The sequence below is a fragment of the Panthera onca genome, chromosome C1, assembly GCF_046562875.1.
Source record: "Panthera onca isolate mPanOnc1 chromosome C1, mPanOnc1 haplotype 2, whole genome shotgun sequence".
In the NCBI taxonomy this organism is placed as follows: Eukaryota; Metazoa; Chordata; class Mammalia; order Carnivora; family Felidae; genus Panthera; species Panthera onca.
Window position 1 is genome coordinate 187,221,520 of NC_138346.1, and position 27,714 is coordinate 187,249,233.

At 44.2% G+C, this 27,714-nt stretch overlaps 1 protein-coding gene across 4 annotated transcripts in view; it reads right to left on the reverse strand.

The window, feature by feature from the left end:
• Positions 1-27,714, reverse strand: part of ST3GAL3 (ST3 beta-galactoside alpha-2,3-sialyltransferase 3) — a 201,004-nt gene that overhangs the window by 57,712 nt on the left and 115,578 nt on the right. For all 4 annotated transcript variants that reach the window (XM_060621876.3, XM_060621875.3, XM_060621878.3 and 1 more), the window contains one exon: positions 19,223-19,315. In XM_060621876.3, coding sequence (XP_060477859.2) covers positions 19,223-19,315 — 93 coding nt within the window. The remainder of the gene's footprint in view (positions 1-19,222; positions 19,316-27,714) is intronic.

A 27,714-nucleotide genomic window follows, 5' to 3' on the forward strand; every position in this document is an offset into this window, starting at 1 on the left:
CGGGAGGTTTTCTTGTATGCTGAGGGCAGCACTGCCATGCTGGAACCTGTGCAGGGGGCCCGAGGGATTAAGGCCACATGCTGTGGGAATGCAAGCTGGTGCAGTCATTCTGGAAAACAGTATGGAGGTTCCTCAAAAAACTAAAAATAGAACTACCTTAACAATTACACTACTAGGTATTTATCCAAGGGATACAGGTATGCTGTTTCAAAGGAACACATGCACCCCCATGTTTATAGCAGTGCTATCGACAATAGCCAGAGTATGGAAAGAGCCCAAATGTCCATCGATGGATGAATGGATAAAGAAGATGTGGTATATATCTACAACGGAGTATTATTCAGCAATCAAAAAGAATGAAATCTTGCCATTTGCAACTACATGGATGGAACTGGAGGGTATTACGCTAAGTGAAATTAGTCAGAGAAAGACAAAAATCATATGACTTCACTCATAGGAGGACTTTAAGAGACAAAACAGATGAACATAAGGGAAGGGAAACAAAAAAAAATATAAAAACAGGGAGGGGGACAAAACGTAAGATACTCATAAATATGGAGAACAAACTGAGGGTTACTGGAGGGGGTGTGGAAGGGGGGATGGGCTAAATGGGTAAGGGGCATTAAGGAATCTACTCCTGAAATCACTGTTGCACCATATGCTAATTTGGATGTAAATTTAAAAAAAATTAAATTAATTAAAAAAAAAGACCACAAGCTGTACAGACATGCCCAATCCTAGGGGGCTGATGTTGGCTTCATGATGGAGCCACGCTTTCCCCAAGCCATTCTTCATTCTTTATAGTTTCTGAATTGCAGAAGCAGAAATTGCTCACCCTCAGTCTGAAGCTTTTCGTGACTTGTGCAGAAGAAATGTCATCAACAGCCTTTTGTTTAGGCTTGACTTGGGTGAACGTGCCAAGAAGACTTGCTCAGAAGAGTCTTTTCAGATGTCATTTCTGTCTCCCTAAAACCCTGCTCCATGAAAGCCATTCACAAGCCGGTTTTTCTGCGGCTCCAAAGCTGTCATCCTCTCAGTCCTGCCACAGCCCACAGAGCTACCGTGACACTCACTCGGCAATGGCATGTGCTGTTAGCCCGGGGCGGGGATGCAGCAGTGGGGAGGCTCCCAGCCGAGTGTCTCGCTTTCAGCCCGGCCCGAATGCCCCGAGAACCCTGAGGTACAACTTCAACTTACATCCCCTAGATCGTGATCTGGCACCATGCCCACATTTTTCAAAACCATTTTCCCAATGCCCAACACAGGCACTCAATAAATGTGCAATGAGTAAATAAACAAATATGCAACGCTCAATTATTTGAGCTAATTGAGGGAGACCATCAAACTCAGAGTTTTGAGGGGAGAATTATCTAGAAATTAACATATTCTTAGACTTGGGGCGCCTTTGCCCTCTCCAGGCCAAAGCTAGCTGTGACAGCTGTGCTGGGAACTGACAGAGGCAAGGGAGATGGGAGCTGTCTCCAGCTCATTCTCAGTAAGCGGTGACACAGGGTGAATTAAAGGTGAAAATGAGACCGGGATCAGTGGAGGACTAATCAGAGGGGGGCACTACCAAACGGCGTGTGGAGTGTCAGGCAGAGACGCACAAAGGGCTGCGGGAGCCCCAGGGCCCACTCTGCCTGGGGATCCAGGGAAGAGCTTCAAGGAGGAGGCGACATTTGAGTCGGGAGTGTGAGAGGTAGAGAATGTGAGGAGATAGCAGGTGCATGTGGCCAGTCGCCCGGGCTGAGAGCGCACCCCATCCAGGCCCCTTCTGAGGGGGAAGCTGCCACGAGCAGCTCTTGGAGTAGAGATACCAGGGCATGGAGCCAAGTGATGTGTGGGCGGCTTGCCGAAGCTAAAGCAGTGGTTCTAAAGGCAGAGAGTTTGCAGAAGAGCGTTCCAGGCTGGGGGAACAGCACGTGTACAGCACAAAGGTGAACAAGACCATGGCTTAGTAGGGCGAGGCCACCCGGGGGGTTACAGCACCAGGAGGCATCAGGTCCCTGGTGCTCTGACAGCTCTGAGAAGCCGTTTTACTAAATTACAAGTTATCAGTTGCGTCCTGTGCGGCTGGAGTTGCCCAGAGCCACACTTCCCGATATGTGGAGGCATTCCTGTATCAACAAATGCCAATCACCTGGGTTTGTATACACAGTCTGTACAAGTCCTGACGGCTCCCGGCCGAGACGCACTACCGGAAGGTCTCACTGAAAGCTGAAGCAGCCAGGGTATGAGGGCAGAACAGCAGCAGCAACTACCACCACTGACCAGGTGCTCCCTGACTGGGTGCTCCCTGACCGGACGCTCACTGACCCAGTGCTCCCCGTCGGTCAGCACCACGCCACAAGCCTCATGGGTGTGAAACTCCCATAACTGCCCATGAGGTAGGACTATTACCTCACTCTGCACATGAGGGGGCCAAAGCCGACACGACTGTGGAGCTTGTCCAAGGTCACACAGCTAGGTGAGTGGCAAAGCTGGGATTCAAACCCACGTTTGCTGGATACCAAAGCCAACCTCTTTTCACTTGCCCAGAGTGAGGAAGGGGATCCCCGAGCCCCATCCGGTCGTTGCTAAGATAGCATGAATGAGCAGCTGTGAACCCGGCACGGGCACTGACAAGGCCCCGACCTCAAGGGATCGCTGACCCAGTGGTGAAGTCAAGTGGTAAAGATGCCCCTCCCCACATCCCCTGCCCAACTTCACCCCAGCACCGAGTGACAACAGTCTGAATATGGTTGGACCATTGCTGTCCCAGCTGCAAGGCTCTCTGCTTCCTGAAATCCAGGCCCACCCTCAGAATAAGGGCTGAAGTATAGCCTGTAGTTCAATCCAATCATGGCCCGGGAAGAAAATGAGCAACCTCTGGCTTGAGGGAGCATGGTGGCTGCAGCCATGGAGCCCATGTCCTTGCCCTCTCTCTCTGCCCGCATCTGGCCCCCAAGCCCCATCTAGAAGGGGTTCGTGGCTGGATGAGGACACGGCCTGCTACTCACAGGGGTGGGTCCTGGGGCTCCGGATGCAGGGCAGAGAAAGGCCAGTCCCTTCTTTCTTCAGCAAGTGCTCCTTCATGGAGTGGGAGTCCCAGCAGAGATGGATGGAGCCAGGCTCACTCCTGAACCTGCACCCTATATCAGCTGTGCCTGTGCTGACAGCTCTCCTTGGCCGGACCGCAGCCCCCAAACCCTTTGTTTCCTCCTCATAATTTGAGCGGCAAAAGAATGCATTTTCATGAGGGTCAGTGACTCTGCTGGAGGCTGCTGGTGACAGGGCTGGGTCAAAGGCCCAAGTGTCCCGATGAGCAGTCCTCCCCCACAGCCTCGAGCACTGGGGCATGGTTTGCTGTGCTCTGCCCTGCCACCTCTTACATTGCTCTTCATTCAACTTCGAGAAGACTGGGCCACCCGCAGGACTGGCTACACCACAGGAAGCTGCTGGGCGTATTAAAACAAGGTCACTCAGGAAAGGATTCTTTCCATCAGGGGAACCACGTGGGCTCACAGGACCTAATCAAATCAGTGGTCATTCTCACTGCATCCTCCCAAGGAGTTAAAGAGTGGAGACAAGCCCACTGAGGGGGAAGGGATACCCCTAAATTTCAGGGGCATCTGAGTATGCAACAGCTTCTGAGCAGGAAGAGAAAGGAGCAGCGTATAGGCAGTGGCTTAGAGAGGATCCTCAAGGCAAACACATGGCGGGGCAAAGTCCCGCCCTTAATCCCCCTTGCGGGTCCTGGGGGTGTGCAGGAGGGCTAATAGGGCAGACAGGGAATCAGGTGGAGACAGCTTTACCAGGCCAGAACTGATCAGAGCCACCCTCGGATGCATGGGAGCAAGGCCAGTGGGGATAGCCGGCACAGACTCATCCCTAATTAGGCCCCATGGAGCTGGTTTCTGAGCCCAGGCTCCATGCACCATTGCCTTGCCCCACGTGGGGGGCTTGTTCCATTTGGGGGTATGCTTCTCGGGCAAGCTCTGCAGCTGGCTTTTGGCCTAGACCCTCCTTCTCGAGGGGCTGAGCAACAGTGCAAGATGTCTTTTGTTTCTTCCAACTATTCCAAACTGTGTTCTCAAGTGGTCCTGCTGCAGGGAAGTTCCTCATACTAAGCCCCCGGAACACAGGGAAGGGGGGTGGGTCTGTCCCAACACGAGAGGCACAGAGATGTCACAGGGCCAGCTGTCAACAGACCTGCCTTTGTGACGCTGCCAGGAGTCAGACTTGTGTTTTCCCATTCAGGGTCTCCCAAGAGCAGAGACCGTGTTGGCCGATATTCTCCACATCATCTCAGACAATCTCGTCCACCCTCTGAGGTTCGTGTATGAATCATCTCCAGGGTTTTCCCTCCAGCCCGGACCTCCCCCCTGAGTGATCCACTGTGCTCCTGTGCGGAGCTATGGCTTCCCTCTGGCTACTTCATTCGCCCAGGTCCAGACTCCACACACAGCATTCGGGCAGAGAGTAGAAAGCTCTCGTGCCAGAAGGCAGGCATGGACTGGTGTCTTGCATCCACCTGGGGGAGGTGAGGCTTCAGCCCTGCTTCTCCCCTCTAGCTCTGGTCCCACAATGACCACTCCCATCCCCCGAAGTGCAGACAGAGTAGGGAGAGCAGGACTGAGTCCTGAAAATGCCAGCACCCTCCTCTCTGCCCACCTTCTGCCTGGGCCCTGGGACGTGTGTGGGTGGAGCTCGGACTGGAACCTTCCCTCTGGCTGCAGAGCCGCAGAGACGGAGCCCTGCAGGGCTGTTCCTGGCCTGGAGCCTCTCTCCTTGGGAGGAGGGCCAGGATTACGTTTTGTACTTTCACCAGCCGTTGCAGCTCACAGGCAGTAGGGCTCCCCAGGCTCCCCACGTGGGGAATTTGTAGCTCAACTAAGAAAAGCAAAGCTGCTAATCTGACAAGATCAATCCTCAAAGACCGCAGGAATGCAGCCTGCCTACTCTCACCAGGGACAGTGCTTCTGAACACCTCTAGGATTCCTGCTTCCGGGTAGAGCCTGGAGCTTGGTCTGCAAAGCAGGAAGCTGCTCCACACCTTGTCCGACCTTGACACTGAAGCCCCAGCCTTCTAGGCATAGCTCAGGCATCCCTTGCACCAGGAACTCCTCTCATTCATCTTTCATCAGCCCTTCCTGCCTAAGGGCCTCCTCAACCCTCTGTCCTCACCTCTTTCAGAGCACATATTCCGGATATGTGTTCATGTCCCTGCGTTGCCTCCTTGAACCCTGAGGTCAGTAGGTACAGATGAGGAAAGGGAGGCCCAGGGGGTTTAAGCCACCCAGCCCTACTCACTTTTAAAGCCTGGGCATTAATCACTACAGTCCAGTGCTTCTCAAACCATCTGTGAAGAAGGACTGGTTTGTTTGGCTTTTGAAATTTCAATTCTGTCACAGAGCGATACTTTTATAAAGCATAATAAAAATGAATCGCTAGAAAATTTAAAACATATAAAATGCGAACTCCATTCTTAAATTACTAGGTTCAACTGACATAAACTTACTCTAGTTGCTATAGACATGTCTAAAATTTTATTATCAATTTCTCAGAAATCTGGCTGCAGACCAGTTCACATCACTTTTGATTCCATAGCTCACAACAGGTTTCCAAATGACTGACACCCAAGGGTTCTGCCTGGCACTCACCTTCAGGAGAAGCTGGAGAGGGGACAAGACATGGCTCCGCAGGTCCTGAACCCGGCAAGAGAAAGACACACTGACATCATCAGGGGCTGAGGCCCAGCCCCTCATCTGCAGCAGATGAATTTACAACTAGGGAAAACCCAACAGGTTTTCTACAAGATTCACCTGTTCAAAGAAGTATGGGTCCCCAGTCATCTAGGGAAGGAGATTTTTCCAAAGCAAACACAACTTCTGGTCATTTACTGCACACTCACCTAGAAGGGTTAGTACACAGAGCAAAGAGGAAGGAGATGGAATGCACAGCTACAGGGTCCAGGGGAGGGGAGGGGGCAGGTGACAGTGGCTGAATTCCTTGAAGGGTGGGGGAGGCAGAAGGGATAGACTGAGACAGGAAGTGGTGTTAATTTAAAAGCAGATCATGGATTGGTTCCCAGAGGAGGTCAGAACAGCTGATACCAAAAAATGCATGGAGACAAAACTGACGCCAGAGAAACCAAGAGGACACAGATGGCGATTCCTCTAGCTTCAAGCTGGAGGCCAGGTCAAGGACAGCCATTCGGTCTGCCTAGCTAGCCCATGAGGGGCTGTAGATCCCTGGACAACACGCAGAGAAGCTTTAGTTACTGAGGACTCTGCACTTCCTGAAAAGGCCCAGCACCCAAAGATTTCACTGCAGGGATTCCCCGCTGAAAATATTTAAAACAGTCTCCAATCAAAAGGAATCTGCATTCCCCTCCGGGCTCATGGCTCAGAGCCATGACTCAAGGTAGGGTTAGTGGGTTTGATTGCTCGCTCTGTGCTACTATGACTATGGCCAAGTTACAGCTTTTTCATCTGTAAAATGGGCATAAACAACACTTATTCCACAGCGTCATTGTAAAAACTAAATGAAGAAATGAATATACAACGTTTAGCACAGTGGCTGGAACATAGTAAGTGCTCTATATAAAACTATGTGACCTTTTATATACACAGGCTGTCTATATCTGCCAATGGAATGTAAGCTCTTTGAGGGGACAGATTTTATGTATCTTTTTCTTTTTTAATTTATTTATTTTTGAGAGAGACAGAGAGACAGAGTGTGGGCAGGGGAGGGGCATAGAGAGAGAGGGAGACACAGAATCTGAAGCAGGCTCCAGGCTCTGAGCTGTCAGCACGGAACCCGATGCGGGGCTTGAACTCACGGATTGTGAGATCATGACCTGAGCTGAAGTAGGATGCTTAACCGACTGAGCCACCCAGGTGCTCCAGATTTTCTGTATCTTATACAATGCTGAAGCTCTAGCACCTAGAGAAGTGTCAGGCACATAGTAGGTGCTCAATAAGGTTTGTTAAGTGAATGAAATGGGAGCTATTACCATTGGGTTTACAGGATAGTAGAGTCAATGTGGCAGCCTTTTCAGGGAACTGAGAGACTTCAGTATGACTAAACAGTGGTATGAAGGAGTCAGTAAAGAGAATGAAGATCCAGGTCCTGGATCTTTAGGTCCAAGATCTAGGAAAGGTTGAAGAACCAGGGCACAGGGAAGAGACTGACCTCAGAGAAGAGATCTTACAGAGGGCAGAAGTGTCATGACTCAATGACTAGCCGGATATTTGGTTGAGAGAAGGAGAAAGAAGAACTCACAGATTTCTGGCTCATGTTACCCTCTCAGGTGGATACTGGTGTCATTCACTGAAAGAGGCAATATGGACTGATTTTTTTTAGAAATTCAGTGATTTGGGCACATTGAGTTTGAGATGCTCGAGAGTCCTCCAAGTGGAGTTGTCTGGCAGGAAGTTGGGCGTCTGGGTCCACAGATCAGGAGCTGAGAGAGTCACTGGCACACAGGTGTTCACTGATGCTGTGGAGTAAGAAGTGAAGAAGACCATAACCGAGCCCTGGCAGACATCAGCATTTAAAGGTGGACACAGGAACAGGAGGTTGCTTGAGAAAGAGACTGAGAAGGAACAATCAGAGAAGTAGGAGAACTGGAAGGGAGTGTGGACAAAGAATTACTGAGGAGAGAGTTTGAAAATGAAGGAAGAAATGAATACTGCCAAATGCTTCAAAGAGGTCAGAAAAAGAAAAGGTCCACCCTTGGATTTGTCAGTTAGTCCTTTCAAGTGATCTGGGTGAGAGCATTTCAGGGAGGGAAGTGGTGGGAGTGGAGAAAGCAATTGACGAGTCTGCACTCTCCTGTCTGGGCTGGGGCGGGGGCGGTACTCAACTTGCTACCACTCTGAAAGGACAACAATTCTGTAGAAGTAGATGATGATCTATTCTCCTTTGTCATTTATGTCTGGAACAAAGCTTAGCAAGGATGCCTTTCAATCCTACCATCCCTCTCTGGTATTGTAGTAATAAGAATCCTAGGATCTGCCCTGGAAGAGCAGAGAGAGAGGAGCTTTGGAATGTGGAGATACTAGGTACCCAGTTACTCTGGCCAGGAACCCACAAGCTTTCAAAACCCCCAGGAGGCAGTGCAATAGGCCTCCTGTACCTTTTAACGCAGGGGTCCCAAAACATGCAGCTAGGGGCTCTGTCAATATTCCAGACTTCCTGCCTCAGAGAGCTCAGTGGGGTTTCAAAGGCCATCCCTGCACTCTTAAGAATTCAGCCAGCTTGGACCGTGGCTAAAAATCACAGATACATACAGTCACAGATACCGTGCACCTCGGCTTTTTGAAAGCAAAGTACATCTCAAAAGACGTTCGTTTTCCCCTGTAGAGATGGGCAAGAGGGCAATTTCTACACCAGTACCTCATTAACCACCACCGGGCATCAGGTAGACCTCTGTACTCTGGCCACTAGCCAGCCTGTCCATGAGACAGCAGCTATGAGAGGAAGCAGAAAGTAGCAGTTAAGCTTGTGGGCTCTGCGGTCGGAGGGCTTGGGTTCGAAACTCGGCTTCATCGCTTCCTACTGCTATGACCTTAAGCAAATGGATGGACTCTCTCCACCCTCATCTTCTCCTGCTTAACACTGGATTAATGACAACACCTATGTCACAAGACTGTTGGGAAGATTAAAACAGGAAAGACAGGGAAAGGTCTCAGCATAGGAACCGCTACATCAAGAGGTGTGGGCTAGCATTGTTGCTACTGATGTTTCTGCCCTGCAGCACGGCCACCGCCTCAATTTGGATTCTGCTTTCTGCTGAAACTGCCTGCCACGGGCTTACCCTGCCGATGCTGCACTGGCTCCCCATGCCCATGGTTCCAATGGCCACCACCTAAAAGACACGACACTAAATCTTTCACGAAAGCACAAAAAGCGACTCCTACGCACATAGCAAAGTACTGCCAGGAGAATGGGGTGTGTCGATTAAGGTTTTTATCAGTCACATTTCTTTGCTTTGAAATCTACCTTTCCCCCCTGCCCCGGAAACCTACATTTTTAATGTTTATCATGATCTATTCTGGGATCTTTATTCCTTCCTGAAAAAAACTTACCTGTTCATAAGAAAAGTCACTGAGAAAACAGAATTCACTTAGTAAGTGTCTGACATTAAAATTTTCTGGAATGATCAGCATTTACAGCCCCAGGATACAACATCTCATTTCATTCTCTTCACTAATGAGATAAGCAATGCTCAGACTTTTCCAAGATCACACAGTATGTTAAGTGAGAAAGCCGAGAGAACTTTCTGTCTCCAAATCTCATCTCCTTCCAGTCTATCATGTATTGGTCTATGTCAGAATAATTTTTCTACATCAAAATAATTACTTTTCTTCACTCTTTCCATCAAGAGTATTTTATTAACAACCCTCATACCCTTGAGTCTCTCAATTTCCTGAGGGCAGAGATTAATATCCACTCGTAAAACAAATATTAAGTGCCTACTAAGTGTCAAAAGCTCTGCTAAGTGTTGGCAGCCATGAACAAGACCATGTCTCTATGTTGAGAAGTTCACATCCTACTATGGGAGAAGACACATCAATCAATAGTTGTAAGTACGATGACAGAGCTGTGTATGCGACACTGTGGTGGCACAAGCTGAGGAAAGAGTAACTGGGTGTGTGTAGATGGGTGGGGGTCCGGGAAGACTTTCCCTTCCATGAGACCAACAATGTTCAGAGCACAGCAGGTGCTCAATAAATCTGAGTTGCTTTAAGCCTTATGCCCTCTCTTCCCTATCTCTCTCATTAGAAGAAGATGTCTCAGGGCGCCTGGGTGGCTCAGTCAGTTGAATGTCTGGCTCTTGATTTTGGCTTGAGTCATGACCTCATGGTTTGTGAGATCAAGCCCCACGTCGGGCTCTGTGTTGACAACACAGGGCCTCCTTGGGATTCTCTCTCTTTCCCTCCCTCTCTGCCCCTCACCCCCTCTCAAAATAAATAAACATTAAAAAAAAGAAAAAAAGATGTCTCTAGGCAGGCAAGTCTCAGGGAAAGTAAGGAAGACTTCCCAGGAGACAGTACAAAGGTCTAAGAGGGAACAGGCTGGCTTCCCTGAGAGGCAGGACTCTGTAGGCAGAACAGGCTGGCATACTGGCATCCCTTCCATTACCACCGCCTGCTCCCCCACAAGCGAGGCTTGGGAACAGAGTAAGAATGTATGCTTCACACAACACTTGACAATAAAGGAGAAATAAATAAAGTAAAGATTTAATGGTTTATTTATATTGGGTTGTGTCAAAAACTAATACATCAAAACTGCATTAAGGCTTTTTGTGTCAAAATATTAATGCTATCAAAACTAAAATCCTGACTTTACTTAGTATATTTAGTCAAAATATCAAGAAATGCTAGCTACTCACTAGGAAAAAGTAAAGAAACCTCAATCGCAATATCAGGGATCACTCGTAACACCAAGACAACACAAAATACAAACAAAAACAACAACAACAAAAACGCAGATGGCTATATATATCCATATAAAAAATAAAGTTATAAAAATACTAGAAGAAAGCGTAAAGGAAGGCATATTCATAAACTACCACATATGGATGTGAATCCAGAAACTGCTACGGAAGGCAATTTGCCAATAACTTTCAAAATTTCAAACATCTACAATTGTGATCCAGACATTTTCTTCTTTATTCTAGATGATCTCACGTGTGTAGGAAAAAGTCATTCACTGATGTAATAATACTTGTTGTAATAGAAAAGATTAGAAGTTGCCTAAATGTCCATCAATAGGGAATTAACTAATTAAACTACTATACATCTGCACAATGGAATCCATGTAACATGGAATAAGGGACTTCTGTTTCTAGCCACGATGTGGTAACAGGGATGGGATTTAACCTCTTACCTTAAACAACTAGCAAGCAAGTCAAAATACACGAAAAAAACATTTTTCAGACCAGTGCAGGAATGGAGAACCCAAAAAGAGCCCAGTGGTCTTTCAGAGTTGAGATAATGGGTCACAATTTAGAAGACAAAAACGCTAGAATTTGTGAAGAAGACTAGTATAGAGGACAGAGCTGCACAAAAAGGTCCAGAGATCTTCAAAGGGTTCCCTTACCCCTCTGGTAACTATAATAGACTTTCCCCCATGAAAAATCTTTTAAAAACTGGGGGGGCCTGGCTGGCTTAGTCGGTAGAGCATGTGACTCTTGGTCTCTTGGATGTGAGTTCAAACCCCACACTGGGTATAGAGATTACTTAAAAATAAAATCTTTTTAAAATTTTGTCAAAAAATTAAATTGTTGGGGCACCAGGTGGCTCAGTTGGTTAGGCGTCCAACTTCAGCTCAGGTCATGATCTCGCGGTTTGTGAGCTCCAGTCCCATATCAGGCTCTGTGCTGACAGCTCAGAGCCTGGAGCCTGCTTCGGATTCTGTCTCCCTCTCTCTGCCCCTCCCATGCTCATACTCTGTCTCTCTCTCTCTCTCTCTCTCTCTCTCTCTCAATATTAAATAAAAGTTGGGGCGCCTGGGTGGCTCAGTTGGTTGGACGTCCAACTTCGGCTCAGGTCATGATCTTGCAGTCTGTGAGTTCGAGCCCCGCGTCGGGCTCTGTGCTGACAGCTCAGAGCCTGGAGCCTGTTTCAGATTCTGTGTGTGTCTCTCTCTCTCTGACCCTCCCCCATTCATGCTCTGTTGCTCTCTGTCTCAAAAATAAATAAACGTTAAAAAAAAAAATCTTAAAAAAAATAAAAAATAAATAAAAGTTAAAAAAAAATTTTTTTTAATTTAAATCGTGGTAAAATACACATAACATAAAATCTACCATCTTAAACATTTTTTTAAGTAAGCTCTACATGCAGCATGGGGCTCGAACTCATGACCCTGAGATCAAGAGTCAAATGCTCCACCTACTGAGCCAGCCAGATGCTTTCCATCTTAAACATTTTTGACTGTACAATTCAGTAGTGTTAAAGTACATACACATTATTACACAGTCAATCTCCAGAACTCTTTTCATCTTGAAAAAGATGATGAAACTCTATATCCATTAAAGAGCAACTTCCTGTTTCCTCTTACCCCCAGTCCCTGGCAATCACGATTCTGCTTTCTGTCTCTATGAATCTGACTGCTCTAGGTACTTCATATAGTGGAATCAAACATATTTTTCTTTCTATGACTGGCTTATTTCACTTAGCATAATATCTTCAATCTCACACATGTTGTAGCATATCAAAATTTCCTTCCTTTTTAAGGGTGAATAATGTTCCATTGTATAAATATATCACATTTTATTTATCATTCCATCTCTTGATGGACACTTGGATTGCTCTGGCTATTGTAAAATAATGCTGTTATGAAACGGGTGTACAACTATCAGTGTGAGACCCTGCTTTCATTTCTTTTGGGTATATATCCGGAAATGGAATTACTAGGTCACATGGTAATTACATTTTCTTTTTCTTTTTTTTTTTTTTTTTTTAGGAATTACCATACTGTTCCCATAGTGGCCACACCATTTTATATTCTGACCACGAGTGTACAAGGATTCTGATTTTTCTATATCTTCATCAACACTTGCTATTTTCTTTCTTTCTTTCTCTTTTTTCTTCCTCTCTCTCCCTCTCTCTCCCCTTCTTTCTTTCTTTTTTGATAGCAGCCATCTAATGCGGGTGAGGTATAGCTCATTGTGGTTTTAATTTGCATTTCCCTAGTGATTAGTGATGTTGAGCAGTTTTCCATGTGCTTGCTGGGTCATTTGCTTTGGAGAAATGTCTACTCAACTCCTTTGCCCATTTTTTAATCAGTTGTTTTGCTGTTGTTGAGTTGTAGTTCTTTACATATTCTAAACATAATTCCACATCAGATATATGATTTGCAAATATCTTCTCCCACTCTGCAGGCTGCCTTTTTCTGGTTCATTGCTAAATCACTTTAAATAACTGACTCTTTAAGACAAAAATAAATAAGAACAGTGCCATGTGGATTTACAATATATAGATGTAAAATGTATGACAAAAATAGCACAAAGGATGGGAGAGATAATGGAACTATACTGTTGCAAGGTTCTTAAACTCTAAGTGAAGTCCTATAATATTATTTGAAAATAGATTATAAATTAAAGACATATATTGTAAACTCTAGAACAGTCACAAAAAACATAAACAAAGAATTAAACCTATAAGCCAATACTGAAGGTAAAATGAAGTCATAAAACACATTTAATTTCTGGCTCAACAAGAGCCAGAAAAAGAAAGAAAAAATAAGAAAAACAGAAAACTAATACCAAGATAGATTTAAACCCAACCATATTGATGATTACATTAAATGTAAATGGTATAAGATCTGCAATAAAAGGCAGACATGGCCAAATTGGATAAAAAAGCAATACTCAGCTATGAACTACGTTCTGTCTACAAGAAACTCACTTTAATTGTGAAGACACAGTCAAACATAAAAGGACAGATTGTTGTAAACCAGCGCCGAGACTCAACTTTTCTGAGGCTCAAGGGTATACACAAACATATGCTTCCCCCCACAACACACACAGAAGTAAAAGTATGGGAAACATATACCACAATGAAGCTAACTCTAAAAAGGCTGGAGTGGTTACATAAATATCAAACAAGGGAGATTTAAGAATAAGGAAAAAAAGGACAATTCAAAATAATGAAAGGATCTATTCACATCAAGGGAATATGATAATCCTAAATGTGCATACACTAAATGTCACAGCTTCAAAATATGGGAAGCTAAAACTAATAAATGGAGACCTCAACATCTGTCTGTCAAGAACTGTTGGAAAATCAGTAAGGATATAAGAGACTTGAAAAACACTATCAACCAACGTAATCTAATTGCCATTTATAGAATACCCAATAACAGCAGAAAAATCTCCAAGTGCACACAGAATATTCACCAAAATAGACCATATTTTATCTTATAACTCAGGTCTCAATCAACTTAAAAGTGTTAAAATCCTATGAAAACTATTTTCTGATCACAACAAAAATAAATTAGATATCTGTCACACATGGATATTTGGAACACCCTCAAATACTTGGAAATTAAGCTAAATTTCCAACACTTCAAAAGAAACCATGGGACAAAGTAGAAATCACAAGTAAAGTTAGAAAATATCTTTAACTCAATGAAACTAATAATACAATATCAAAATTTGTGGGATGTACCTGATGCAGTTTATAGAGGGAAATTTATAGCATGAAATCAAGGAATCAAATCAGTGGTCTAACCTTCTATCCCAAGAAACAAACAACAAATTAAACCCCAAATAAGCGTAAGGTAGGAAATAATAAAGATAAGAACAAAAAATAATGATTACAGTGAAAAAAAATACCAATAGAGAAAAATCAATGAACCCAAAAGCTAGTTCTGTGAGAACAATGAAAACAATAAAACTCTAACCAGAAAGACTAGTAAAAAAAAAAGGGAAAATATATAAATGACCAATATCAGGCGTATTATGCCAATACATTCAACAACTTAGAGGAAATCCACAAATTCCCTGTCAGGCACAAACTACCAAAGAAGAAATAGGAAAACCCAAATAGAAATAGAAAAGCTCCAGATCTATTAAAAAAATGTAATTCTTTTTTTTTTTTTTTTTAGAAATATAATTCTTTGGGTTTTTTTTGTTTTTGGTTTTTGAGAGAGAGAGTGCGAGCAGGAAAGGGGCAGAGGGAGAGAGAAAGAGAGAGAGAGACAGAGAGAGAGAGAGAGAGAGAGAGAGAATATCTTAAGCAGGCTCCACACCTAGCGTGGAGCCCAATATGGAGTTTAATCCCAGGATCCTGGGATCATGACCTGAGATCAAGAGTCAGACACTCAACTGACTGAGCTACCCAGGTGCCCCTAGAAATGTAATTCTATGTTTTTTTATTAAAAAACTTCCCACAAGGGGATTTTCTTAACACAAAACCTAGGGAGCCCTAGATGTCTTTGCTGGTACATTCTATCAATCATTTAAAGAAAAATATTATCAATTCTATACAAAACTTTCAGGAAAATGCAAATGAAGGAATATTTTCTCACTGATTCTATAATGTCAGCATTACTCTGATATCAAAACCAAAAACGTTACAAAAAAACGACAGACCAATCTCTCACGAACAGAGAAACAAAAATCCTTAATAAAACATTAGTGAATTAAATCTAGAAATATATAAAAGAGAATAATAAATTAGAATAAAATGAAGTTTATTCTAGTATTAAAAGGTTGGCTTAACATTAAAAAAATCAGTCAACGAAAAAAATCACTGTGATTCACTATATTAATAGATTAAAGAAGAAAAGCCATCTGGTCGTGTCAAAAGATGCAGAAAAGGAAGCATTTGACAAAATTTGACATTATTCATTATAAAAATTCTCAACAAACCAGAAATAGAAGAGAATTCCCTCTATCCTAAAAGGGTATCTATGAAAAACCTACAGCTAACACCATAATGGTAATAGACTAAATGCCTTCCCCCTGAAATTGGAAACAAGTCACGGATATTCACTCTCACCTCATCTATTCAACACTGTATTGATGAGTCTAGCCAGTGCAATGAGGCAAGAAAAAGGAAAAAGAGGCAACCAGAATGGAAAGGAAGAAATAAAACTGTCCTTAATAGAAGACATGATTGTTGAGGTGCCTGGCTGGCTCAGTCAGCAGAGCATGTGACTCTTGATTTCAGGGTCATGAGTTCAAGCCCCACACTGGGCATGGAGCCTACTCAAAAAAAAAAAGACATGAGTGTCTACATATTGTGATATTAATGCATGGACAGATATAAAGATCCATGAAATGGAATAAAAATTCCAGAAAGAGCCCCACATACATATGTTTGGCTGATTTTTAACAAATAGGCCAACGTAATTCAATGAAGAAAGAAGTCTTCAACAAATGGTTCTGGAACAACTAAACATACATATGCAAAACTATATACAAGAATTAACTTGATATGAGTCATAGACCTAAATGTAAGAGCTAAACCTATAAAAATTCTAGAAGAAAACACAGGAAAAGACCTTTTGACTTTGGATTAGGGTAAGATTTCTTAGATAAACCACCAAAAGCAAAATCCATAAAAGAAAAAATTTATAAATTGGACTTCATCATGATTAAAAACTTCTGCTTTGTAAAAGATATTGTTAAGACAATGAAAAGGCGAGCCATAGGCTGGAAGAAAATATTTGCAAATCGCATGACAGAGGGCTTCAATCCAGAATATGTAAAGTTGTCTTACATTCAATAAGGAAACAACCAATTTACAAAATGACAATTTTGACAATTCCTCAGAGCTTTGACAATTCCTCAGAGATAAAAGAATGCTAAATAAGCACATGAAAATGAAAATGAATATCATTAGTATTACTAAAATGCAAATTAAAACCACAGTGAGGTATCACTAAATTTTAGAATAGCTAAAATTAAAAAGACTGATGGCAGAGACGTAGAGCACCTGGAACTCTTATACAACGATGGCAGGAAAGCAACATAGCACAGTCAATTTGGAAAACTCTGGCAATTCTTGGGGTGCCTGGGTGGCTCAGTCGGTTGAACATCCAACTCTTGATTTTGGCTTAGGACATGACACCATTCATGAGATCAAGCCCCGCAACAGGCTCTGCGCTGACAGCGTGGAGCCTGCTTGGGATTCTCTCTCCCTCTCTCTCTGCCCCTCCTCCACTCACATTCTCTCCCTCTCAAAATAAATAAATAGACATTAAAAAAAAAGTTTGGCAATTTCTTATAGAGTTAATGAGACATCCCATATACAAATTTTATGGTGGCTTTATTTATAATCACCAAAAACTGGAATCTACCCAAATGTCTTTTGACTACTGAGTAGATATTTTTTATTGTTTATTCATTTTTAAACTTTTTAAAATGTTTATTCATTTTTAAGAGAGAGAGCGAGCGAGCGAGCGGAGTGGGGGAGGGGCACAGGGAGAGGGAGACACAGAATCTGAAGTAGGCTCCAGGCTCCAAACTGTCAGCACAGAACCCAACGTGGGGCTCGAACTCATAGACTGCGAGATCATGACCTGAGCCAAAGTTGGACACTTAACTGACTGAGCCACCCAGGCGCCCCTCAACTATTGAGTAGATAAACAGACTGTTGTATCCATACGATGGAATACCATTCAGCAATAAAAAAGAACTGATACACACAATACATGTATGAACCTCAAATGCATTAGAGTGAATGAAAGAGGCACACTCAAAAGGCTTCATACTATATGATTCCATGAATATAACACTCTGAAAATGCTACAGGAACAGAAAACTGTTCAGTGGTTGCCAGGGGTTGGGGGTTAGGGGAGAGGTTAACTACAAAGCAGCACAAGGGAGCTTTCAGGAGGTGATCATGGGAATGCTCTACTGGATTGCTGTGGTTACTCAAAGGTGTGCATTTACCAAAACCCCTACAACTACACCAAAAAGTAAGTTTTGCTGCATGTAAATTAAACTTCAATAAGTCTTAACTTGTGAAAAAATTATTATACATCCATATAATCATGTTATGCAAGCATCAAATGAATAAGATTACCATGTATGCTGGTAATAGGATGATTTCTAACATATATTGTTAGGAGTAAAAAGCAAGATACAAAACAATAAATACATGATATTTCTATTTATATTACCCAGGCTGTCTGGGTAATATTGGCTATCTCTGGGGATCTAGAGTGAGAGCAAATACCCTTTTGCACATTTTCAGTTATTATTTTTTTGACCGTATGCTTGCATTACTTTCAATTATAAAAAGTAAAGGGGTGCCTGGGTGGCTCAGTCGGTTGAGCATCCCACTTCGGCTCAGGTCATGATTTCGTGGTTCATGAGTTCTAGCCCCACGTCAGGCTCACTGCTGTCAGTGTGGAGCCTGCTTCAGATCCTCTGTCCCCCACTCTCTCTATCCCTCCCCCAATGGTGCTCTCTATCTCAAAAGTAAATAAACATTTTAAAATATATATAAAGAAAGAAAGAAAAAAGAAAAAGTAAAACAAAACAAAACAAAACCCAACACCTATATCCAGGTCAAGGAAAACTCGTAGGTGTCTGGCCCAAGGCACTGAGTCAAGTAAACTTAAGAAAAGATGTATAAGAATATGGAACATAATACCAGACACTTACGAGGTGCTCAATAAATAGCTGGGGGAAGAAAAATATTTGGAAGCAAGTCAGAAGGCAGACCCTAGACAAAGAGATCTCTATCTGAACACCAGATATTCAGCAGAGTCCCTGTTTTAGACAAGGAGCTTCCATCACTCCCATTAGAAAAAGAAAAGGAGCATAAAAACCACATATTCTGGATCTACTTTGGGGCAAGTTGTTTCTCAGCCTTCCTCGGCAAGCACGTTGTATGCCCTAACCTCAGTCTTCTCAGGGATGGGATGTAAGCCCTTCCCCCAGTGAACGGACCCCACCCCAGGAGGCCACCCCAAGGGCTCCCCTGTGGTCCAAGTGCTGCATCCCCACTCCCAGAGGGTCCTGAGCGGCCTTTCCTCCAGCTCCTCTAAGTCAGACACTCCGATAACTTTCTGAAGGAACAAAATGACCCTGGCAGTCTCACTACACTCCAGACTGCAGACAAGCCCATCTTGGCACATCAGGTCCTTCTCCACACTGTAGCTTCATGGAAAGAAAACTCAAGAGGAAAAGGCAGATATGTAAGCAAGGCCCCTCAGCAGAATGTGGTCAAAGAAACTCCCAGGGTTTGGCACAGTTTCTTCCAGCAAGCTTGGTTATCAGGAAATCAGGAACTCCAGAATGCAAAACGGACAAAGAGAGAAGGTGCCAGAACAGCCAGGCCAGGCTCAGAAACCTCTCTTTGTTCCCTGCTTTATTTGGATATGCTTCCCTGAAGCCATGTAGTTTTGATGCTATGACTTGGAGCTTCTATGCTGAGGAGGCTTATCTGGCTGCCTCTGGGTACCTGGCTTCCAAGGAGTGCCACGCAGGTTCTACCTGTCCCCTCCCCTCCACAGAAACAGGCTGTGCTGGCAGGTGCAAGCTCCAGAGACAGGACGGGGGTAAGGTATAGCAAGGGCACAGAGTGGGACTGGGGTAGGAACCGACCCGAAACAAGTCCTCTCCAGGTACCCACAGACTCAAGGACACAGGGCAGTAAGTTACACCAGAATTTCACTTTCTCAGAGCACATCACTTGCACAGCATAGAGTTTCTGACTCCTGGGCCATGGACCAGGCTGTCTGGGCAGCAGGAAGAAATAGGAACACTTACCGAGGAAAGATGGCAGTCATCAAGGCTGAAGCATAGCCAGGCTTGCAAGCTCCCTCTGAAAAGTTTGCGTATTTGGTGGCTAACTCAGCAGGCCTATGGGAAGAAAAGGAAAGTCACAGCTTGCCAGGCACTGAGCAGTCAGTGGGGTATTAGTTCTTAAAGAGCTGTAGCTGTTTGAACCTTGAATAACGCTTCATTCTCTACAATCAGCCTTTCAGCCCCTTTTCCACACCAAGGCTTCGGGGCGGGGGGAGGGGGGGAGTGGGGAACCCAAACCAAAAATTCTAAAGGAATATAGGTAGATAAATTAGCAAGGCCCCTGTACAGAATTTGGCAAAAGGAACTTGCTGGGTTTTGCAGCAAGCTTAATACCAAGGAAATCACGAACTCCATCCAGGCTCCCAGACTAGAAATATGGAGCCTGCAGACCTAGGGAGAGAGCTGCCCAGGCTTTGACAGTCACAGGCACCTGCCCTTTCAGGCTTCATTGTGGGGTTGTACACGCCCAGCCACACCTGCCTCTACTCTCTCCACATATACTATGATCCCGCCAGTGGGAAACACTCTCAGTATCCTGAATATAGGTCAAATATATGTTGGGACTATTGCTGTAACCGTTAGATGTTTAGTTGAGGATGCTCTGCTGCTTTCCTATTCTCTTTGCCCAGAATGTTCCTCCTTGTCCTTCTCCACCTGGCTATGCCGACTGGTCCTTCACAACTAAGCTTAGGTCTCAGCTTCACTGGGAGTAACTCCCTGGCCCCCAGGTTGGGCTAAGTGCCTCTTCTGTGCTCCACAGTCTGTCCCCCGTCACCCACATTACATGCTTATCCCCAGAGGCACTTGCCATACTATACTGTAACTGTTGGTAGTTTGTCTCCCTCATCATACTGTGAACTCCCAAGGTCAGAGTCTGATTTAACCCTGCATCCCCAGTACCTTTGTGCAGAGATGGGCCCACAGAAGATGCCTATAATTTTCTGAAGGAACAAAATGACTCTGATAGTCTCATTGCACTTGTACTGAAAACAAGACAGTCTCGAGAGCCCACAAGCCCTCTAGAGTGTTTGCTGCATATTTGCTGAAAATTTTTTCAGAAGACCTGTGTGTTCCAGCCCCGGCTTTGTTGCTGTGTGACTGTAGTCGAGTCACTTCACGTCTTTGGGCTTCAGTGCCCTTATGTGTTCGATGTGGGGCTAGAGTCACCGCCTTGCCACCAAAATCCGTGCCAGTGCAGCTTAGAGAAAACCGCCGTGGAAGAACAGGACACATTCAGCGACTGCTGAGGCTGGCGGCCCTGCATGCTGGGGCACCTGAGAGAGCCCTGGCTGGCTGCCAGTTCCCAGGCCCAACCTCCCCCGCCTCCACCCTTGGGCCTGCCGCCAACATGCTGGTGCCCAGCTGCTCTACTGTGCTGGGGCCCCCCGTGGTAAGTCTTCCCTCGGGGCTGCTGCAGGAACTGGGTGGGGCAGGCCTGGGGGGAAGGGGGCTGGCGCCTATACTAGACAGCCAGAAACGATGATGCCACTGCCTAGCATGTGTCATGTGTGATTCACTCCCATGCCCCTGCGGGCCTAGCCCAGGGCCTTGCACAGAGTAATTGCTCACTGAATTTAGACAAACCCATCTGTATCCGTGTGCGTTTCTTCTGGAAATCTACAATTTTTTTTAGCATTTCCTACCAGTGAAATGTAAAGCCCGAAATGCAAATACAAATGCTGAGTAATAAGCCAGAGTCGAGACTTTATTTGGTAGGCAAAAGAAAAGTCAGAGGTTTAACAAGAGAATTTACATAACAGTATTTTCTTATATAAACAACTGTATTTCCGAAACAAAACAGAAACTTCAGCATACTTCGTGAACTTGCGGAAAGCTCTGAGACTAGGTGCAGTGACTGAAATACAGATTTTTTTCAATTACGTCTTCAACAGCCATGTGAGTAGGTGCTATTAGTTATCCACTTACACGTGAGCCCAGAAAGAGAAAGAGACTTATCCAAGATCCTATAGCGCGTAAGTGGTAGACATCAGTAAAGGAGCTCTTCACATGGAAGTACCACCAGTGCGGATCGTGGTAAGGGCCATCACAGAGGGAAGCACAGAGTCCAGGGACAGCACATAAGTGGTGAGCGCCAATGGACAGGGGTAGAGAAGAGGGTCAAGAAAGCCTCACACAGCTCTCCGACAGCGTGTCTACAAGCAGTGAGGTGTTGTGAGTCTCCCAATCCCCCACTCTCTGTGTCCTGCCTTGTAGCAGTGGATTCCTGTGCTCTTCCTGAATTCCAGAAAGTTTCACACTGAGGACGAAAGACGGACAGCAGCTGCCCCTCTAACACGGTGTACCACAGACACAGATATACAACAACAGATAAACCTTTGGCCCCATCTTTCCTCTCTCTGGCTTACATCGTCCACCTCTGGCAAGGTGCTTCTGGAATAAGGGCTATGGGCAGTCCAAGATCCATGGACTCAGGTAATCTATCATGGAAAAGAGGGGGGCACCGGCCAGCTGGAGCACAAGGAAGCCAGAACCTACCCCGGAAGGCTCTTCCCATGACAGTGCAAGGTAGTCAGATGTCAAGGATGAGCACCTCTAAATCAACCCCCCCACCTCCATTTAGAAAGCAACAGTAACTTCTAAAACATACAGCCCCGGGGACAGTGGGCCATGTCAAGTTATTACCAAATTAAAATGCCTTAGCAATGGCCTCCTGACTATCCCAGTGGGAGAAGAATAGGGGGAGTGTTGGGGATTCTGAGTCATACAGCAGGCTGGGACCTCTGGGGCAGTTAGCGGTCAAAACCACCAAGATTAACAGTCGCCAACTCCCTCAGGCCAGAATAGTTAGTTTCTCTAAGGCACTCACACTCCAAATGCCAGGAGGCCCCCACAGATGTCTGATCAAATCATTCAGCCCTTGTTCCTCTCAAACTCTGCAGCTGGCCTTTCATTTTGGGAGATTTAGCATTTCAACCAGTAAGAGCACCCATTGTCCTGCAAACGTGACGACCAAGCCCCTGGGGTGAAGAGTGTAAACCACTGTACTCAAGAGGAAATCCAGATGGACAGACTGGAACCCAAAAGAAGGAACCAAACATCCACTCCCCTGCTTCACCCCAGAGCATGGAGTTTAAGGATCAGGCCAAGCAAAGGGTTGTAAATGAGAAGAGCATAGGATCTGGGATCAGAAACTTCAGTGTCCAGGGGACACTGGCAAGTTGTGTGACCTTGGGCAATGATGAAACTCTGATTCTCAACTTTCTCATCTGCAAATGGGAACCACTCACTTCCCAGGGATCTTGGGAGGATGTGGCGAGAAAGTGCACGCGAAGGGGCTGGCTGTCCTACAGAGTGCCACCCAAATGTTATGTGAAAGATGAGATGCCAGAGGCAGGCATCGGATCGTGGAGGCTTTGAACACTTGGCTCTAGTTTGAATTCTGTGGTAGGGGAGGGTCACTGAAGGATTCCCAGAGGGCGAGTGCTCTGACCAACGTGTGCATTTTTAAGGATCAATGCCTGGGAGGCGAGGAGGCAGAGAGAGGCTGAAAGGAAAAGTCCAGGAGACAGAACACTAATCTGGAGAGAGTGCTCTCTCAGTTGCCGAGGGGAGGAAGTGTCTCAAGAAGGACACAGGAACCAACCGAGTGCAACACAGTGGGAGGCCTGGTGAGGTGTGGCCACTGGATCAACAGCTGGCTTTGGCAACAGGGAGGTTACTCTTGACCTTGACAAAAGCTGGTTCATTGGAGAGTGGGGGTGAAATGCTGATTTCATTGGGTTTAAGAGAACACAGAAAAAGTGGAGTCATGGAATACAGACTACTATTTTTAGGAGTTTTGCTATAAAGGAAGACAGAGAAATGGGGCAATGAGGGAAGAAGCAGGGAGAGACGTTTTTGAGGTTAGAAATTAGCTTAGCATGTTTGTAAGCTGGCTGGAATAAGAGGGAAATTCCTGATGTGATAGAGAGAGGATGGCCATAGGAGAAATGTCCTAGAAGAGGTGAGGGGGGAAAGGACCTAATACAGAAGTAAGAGGGTTGGCCTTCCTCTGCTCGCCCTGCCCTGCCCTGCCCTGGCCCATGACTACCTCTTTATCTTGCAACACTCAGTTTAAGCACCACCCCTTTATGAAACTTTGTAAAAATTTTTTCCCCTCCCTGGCAGAACCAACCTACCTGCCTGTGGACCCCATTTCGCTTTGCTGACTTTCACCTTAGCTCGCTCACTTGTTCCCACACTCTTCTCTCCCTTCCTCCTTCCCTTCCTCCCTCTCATTCATTCATGCATGCATGCATGCATTCATGTAACAAATATTTAGAGGCGAAAGAGACACTCTGCTTGGATTTGTAACCTGGCTCTATCCCTTCCTCGTTGTTTGACTTTGGGCATGTTATTTAATTGCTCTGTGCCTTAACTTCCACATCTTGAAAAACTGGGATTATACTCATACAATTGTACTGAGAATTATGTTAAGAATAAAGTGTGTTTAACTAACTAGAATTAAAAAAAAAAAAAAAAAAGACATGACAGGGGCACCTGGGTGGCTTGGTCGGTTAAGCATCTGGCTCTTGGTTTCAGCTCAGGTCATGATCTCATGGTTCATGAATTCAAGCCCAGCACTGGGCTCTGCGCTGGCAGGAGGAAGCCTGCTTCAGATTCTCTCTCTCTTTCTCTCTCTGCCCCTCCCCCACTTGTGCTCGCTCTCTCTCTCTCTCTCAAAATAAACTTAAAAAAAAAAAGACATGACAAATAAATACAAAAACAAAACAACAACAACAACAAAAAATAAATTGCATCCAGGTCTTTGCATAGCTTAATGTTCATTTGTTTTAATCACTGAATATTATTTAATTGTATGGATGCCCCACTCTTCATGTATCCATTCACCTTGACAGATATCTTGGCTCCTTCCAGTTTTTGATGATTTTGAATAAAATTGCTACAGTTATTTATATTTTAAAAAAGATAATAAAGTGCTTACTACAATGCCAAGGCACTTGGTTTTCTCTCAATACATGTGAACTGTAACAGCCTTGTTGTTGTTGTGTTCCAGACACTGGCCTGGGATTAGGGATACAATGATGACTAAGACCTGGTTATAGCCTAGCATTGACCACACTAAAGAGTAACTGTCCATTTAAATGATCTTTCTCTCGTACACCACGAAAACTGAGTGTGGTGCATGGCACAGAGTACCATGCATATTGGACTGAACTCAACTGATTACTTTGACAACTGGAAGGTTAATTAATAAAAAGTGGGGGGGAAGCAGTGGTGATGGCTGGGGGAAATGGAGATGGGACTTTGAGGGTTCTTCCTAGGCCTCTATATTCCAGTCAATGATCTAATTTCTAGAACCCTCCCAGAAAGGACTGAAATCAGATCAGCCCTCTACTATGTCTCTTCCTTCATTCAGACACTAGTTCACTGATGTAGAGTACAGGAACTGGCCATGAAAATGAAACAAGACCACATAGAGAACACTCAACACAATGCCTGACAAGGAACAGTTAATAAATATTAATGTCCTTTCATGCAAGCATAGTTATTTAATCAAAGCTGGCCAACATTACTGTTGGAGGACTTGCACGAACACACAGATGAGAACCCTCAGCCCAGGGTGGGTCCGACCACTGCTTCTTCAATACTCTCTTCTCTGACATTCCTGATGGTGCATTTCTCCATTTACTAAAGGGCTGTTCCTGGAACAGGACTTGGGAAATGGCAGAAGCAGCTTAGATTAGTTTTAGTAATCCTATTCTGTCATTAAACATTTTCATTTTTATTTTTTTCTGAAGTAGACTTCATGTAAGGAAGGGTACTTAATACTGCCACAGATCCTTTCAAGCTCCAAGATGGGAACTTTTCTCCTTAAGGACAATTTCTATCTCCTCTGACTACCTCTTCTGTCTGACTTCATTATTATGGATCTGCTGGCTCTTCCTACATTATCATTAGTCTCTTCATTTACCCACATTCAGGAGTTGTGGATCCATCCTTCCCTGGGCATCACCAACCCTCTGCTCTTGTGAACTCCCAATGCAGACCAGGGCTTCCATATAGGTTCTGCCCCACTTACGGTGACCTATAATAAACTTGGCAGCACTGGCTTATGTCTTTCATCACGTTAAGGCAGAGGGACTGCTTCATCTGAGCCATGTGGAATTTGTGGTATTTCTCAGCTCTAGAGGACCTGCCTTTCAGCTCTTGCTACTTACTGCGCACCGTAATACCTTTTCAACACACCAGGCCACTCTGCTGTTTGATCAGTGACTCTGGAGCTGACATAACTGCAGTTTATTTTTGTCTCCAGGATCTTGTCATTTATGTCATTTTGGCTGGGAAGACGTCCTCCAGTAATCTCTTGCAAACGCGTTAGCCTGAACTGTATAGGCAATGCTCACAGAGACTCTCCGTCAGGGATCTATTGGAAATGCTCCAATTCAATTTTGTTTCTACATTTCATTTATTTGGAAAAAAAAAAAACAAACAACCACATCCTCTTTAAGGATGGTAGTGGAAAGAACATGGAAACTAACATTTATTGAGCACAAGCCATGTGCTAATAGTTGACCTAGTTATTTAATTTAGCTTTACAATAATCCTCTAAAGCAGTACAGCCCTTAGATTCAGGCATGAGTCCAAAAGAAGACATGGTTGGAAGATGTACTGTTCTATTTTTAACACTATAAAATTTCAAATGATAAATTTTGATAGGGTTTGCACTGAAACTGTTGATTGCTTTGGGTAGTCGACATTTTAACAATATTAATTCTTCCAATCCAAGAGCATGTAATACCTTTGCGTTTATTTGTGTCTACTTCAACTTCTTTCATCTAAGTCTTATAGTCTATTGGTACAGGTCTTTCACCTCCTTGGTTAAATTTATTTCTAGGTATTTTATTCTTTGAGGCAACCGTAAACGGACTTCGAAGGAATTTCTCTTACTGATAGTTATTGCTGCATAAAAATGCAACTGATTTTGTGTATTAATTTTGTATCCTGCACCTTTACTGAGTTTGTGTATTAGTTCTAACAGTTTTCCGGTGGAGTCTTCAGGATCTTCTCCATATAATATCATGTCATCTGCAAATACAGACAGTTTCACTTCTTCCTTTCTGATGTGGATGCCTTTATTTCTTTTTCTTGCTTGTTTTGGCTAGGTCCTCAAATAGTATGACGAAGAAAAATGGTGGGAATGGATATCCTTGTCTTCTTCCTGATCTTAAAGGAAAAGCTTTCAGCTTCTTATTGTTGAGTATGGTGTTAGCTGTGGGCTTGTCATTTATGGCCTTCATTTTGTTGAGGTAAATTCCCTCTATACTCACTTTTTTGAGAGCTTTTATTATGAACGGATGTTGAAATTTGTCAAATGCCTTGTCTGCATCTATTGGGATGATCATTTAATTTTTATCCTTCATTTTGTTACTGTGGTATATCACACTAATTGATTTGCGATGGTAAACCATCCTTGCGTCCCTGGAATAAATCCCATTTAGTCATGGTGTGTGATCTTTTCAATGTATTGTTGAATTTAGTTTGCTAAAATTTTGTTGAGGATTTTTGCATCTATGTTCGCAAGGAAAATTGGCCTGTAATTTTCTCTTCTTGTAGTGTCTTTGTCTGGTTTTGATATCAGGGTAACACTGGCCTCATAAAATGAGTTTGGAAGTGTTCCCCACCCCCTCTAGTTTTCGGAAAAGTTTGAGAAGAATTGATATGAATTCTTCTTTCGATGTTTGGTAGAATTCGCCAGTGAAGCCATTTGGTCCAGGACTTTTGTTTTCTGGGAGTTTCTGATGACCAATTCAATCTCCTTACTAGCAATTGGTCTGTTCAGATTTTCTATTTCTCCATGATTCAGTCCCGATAGGTTCAAATGATAAACTTAACATGACTAGAAAACTAACTGCAATTCACATTTCCCCTGCATACTCTGGGTAAGACTTGCATTTGTGGCCATTGTCAACAAAGCACAGTCACAACCTTTGAGAGTCAATGGAAGCCAGTATTCACGGGCAGCACAAAGGATAAAGATAATGAAGCATCATGAGTAATGATATAACTAGCATGACATAAGTGGTACTGGAGAACTGAAGAGAAAGAAGATCTATACTGTTTCCATTCTTTTTTTTTTTTTATTTTTAAATGTTTATGCATTTTTGAGAGAGACAGACAGAGAGAGCGAGCAGAGGAGGGTTAGAGAGAGACGGAGACACAGAATCTGAAGCAGGCTCCAGGCTCCAAGCTGTCAGCATAGAGTTTGACTTGGGGCTCAAACCCATGGACTGCAATATCATGACCTGAGATGGTTGGAAGCTTAACTGACTGAGCCACCCAGGCGCCCCTATACCATTCTATAAAACAGGTTTCAGACAGCCATGGCTACTATGAATAGTAACAGTATTATTAGCTTTTTCTTGTGGGAGATGTGAATTAGCCAGGAATGATGCAATGGACCGTAAAATACACGAAGAGATGGTTCCTGA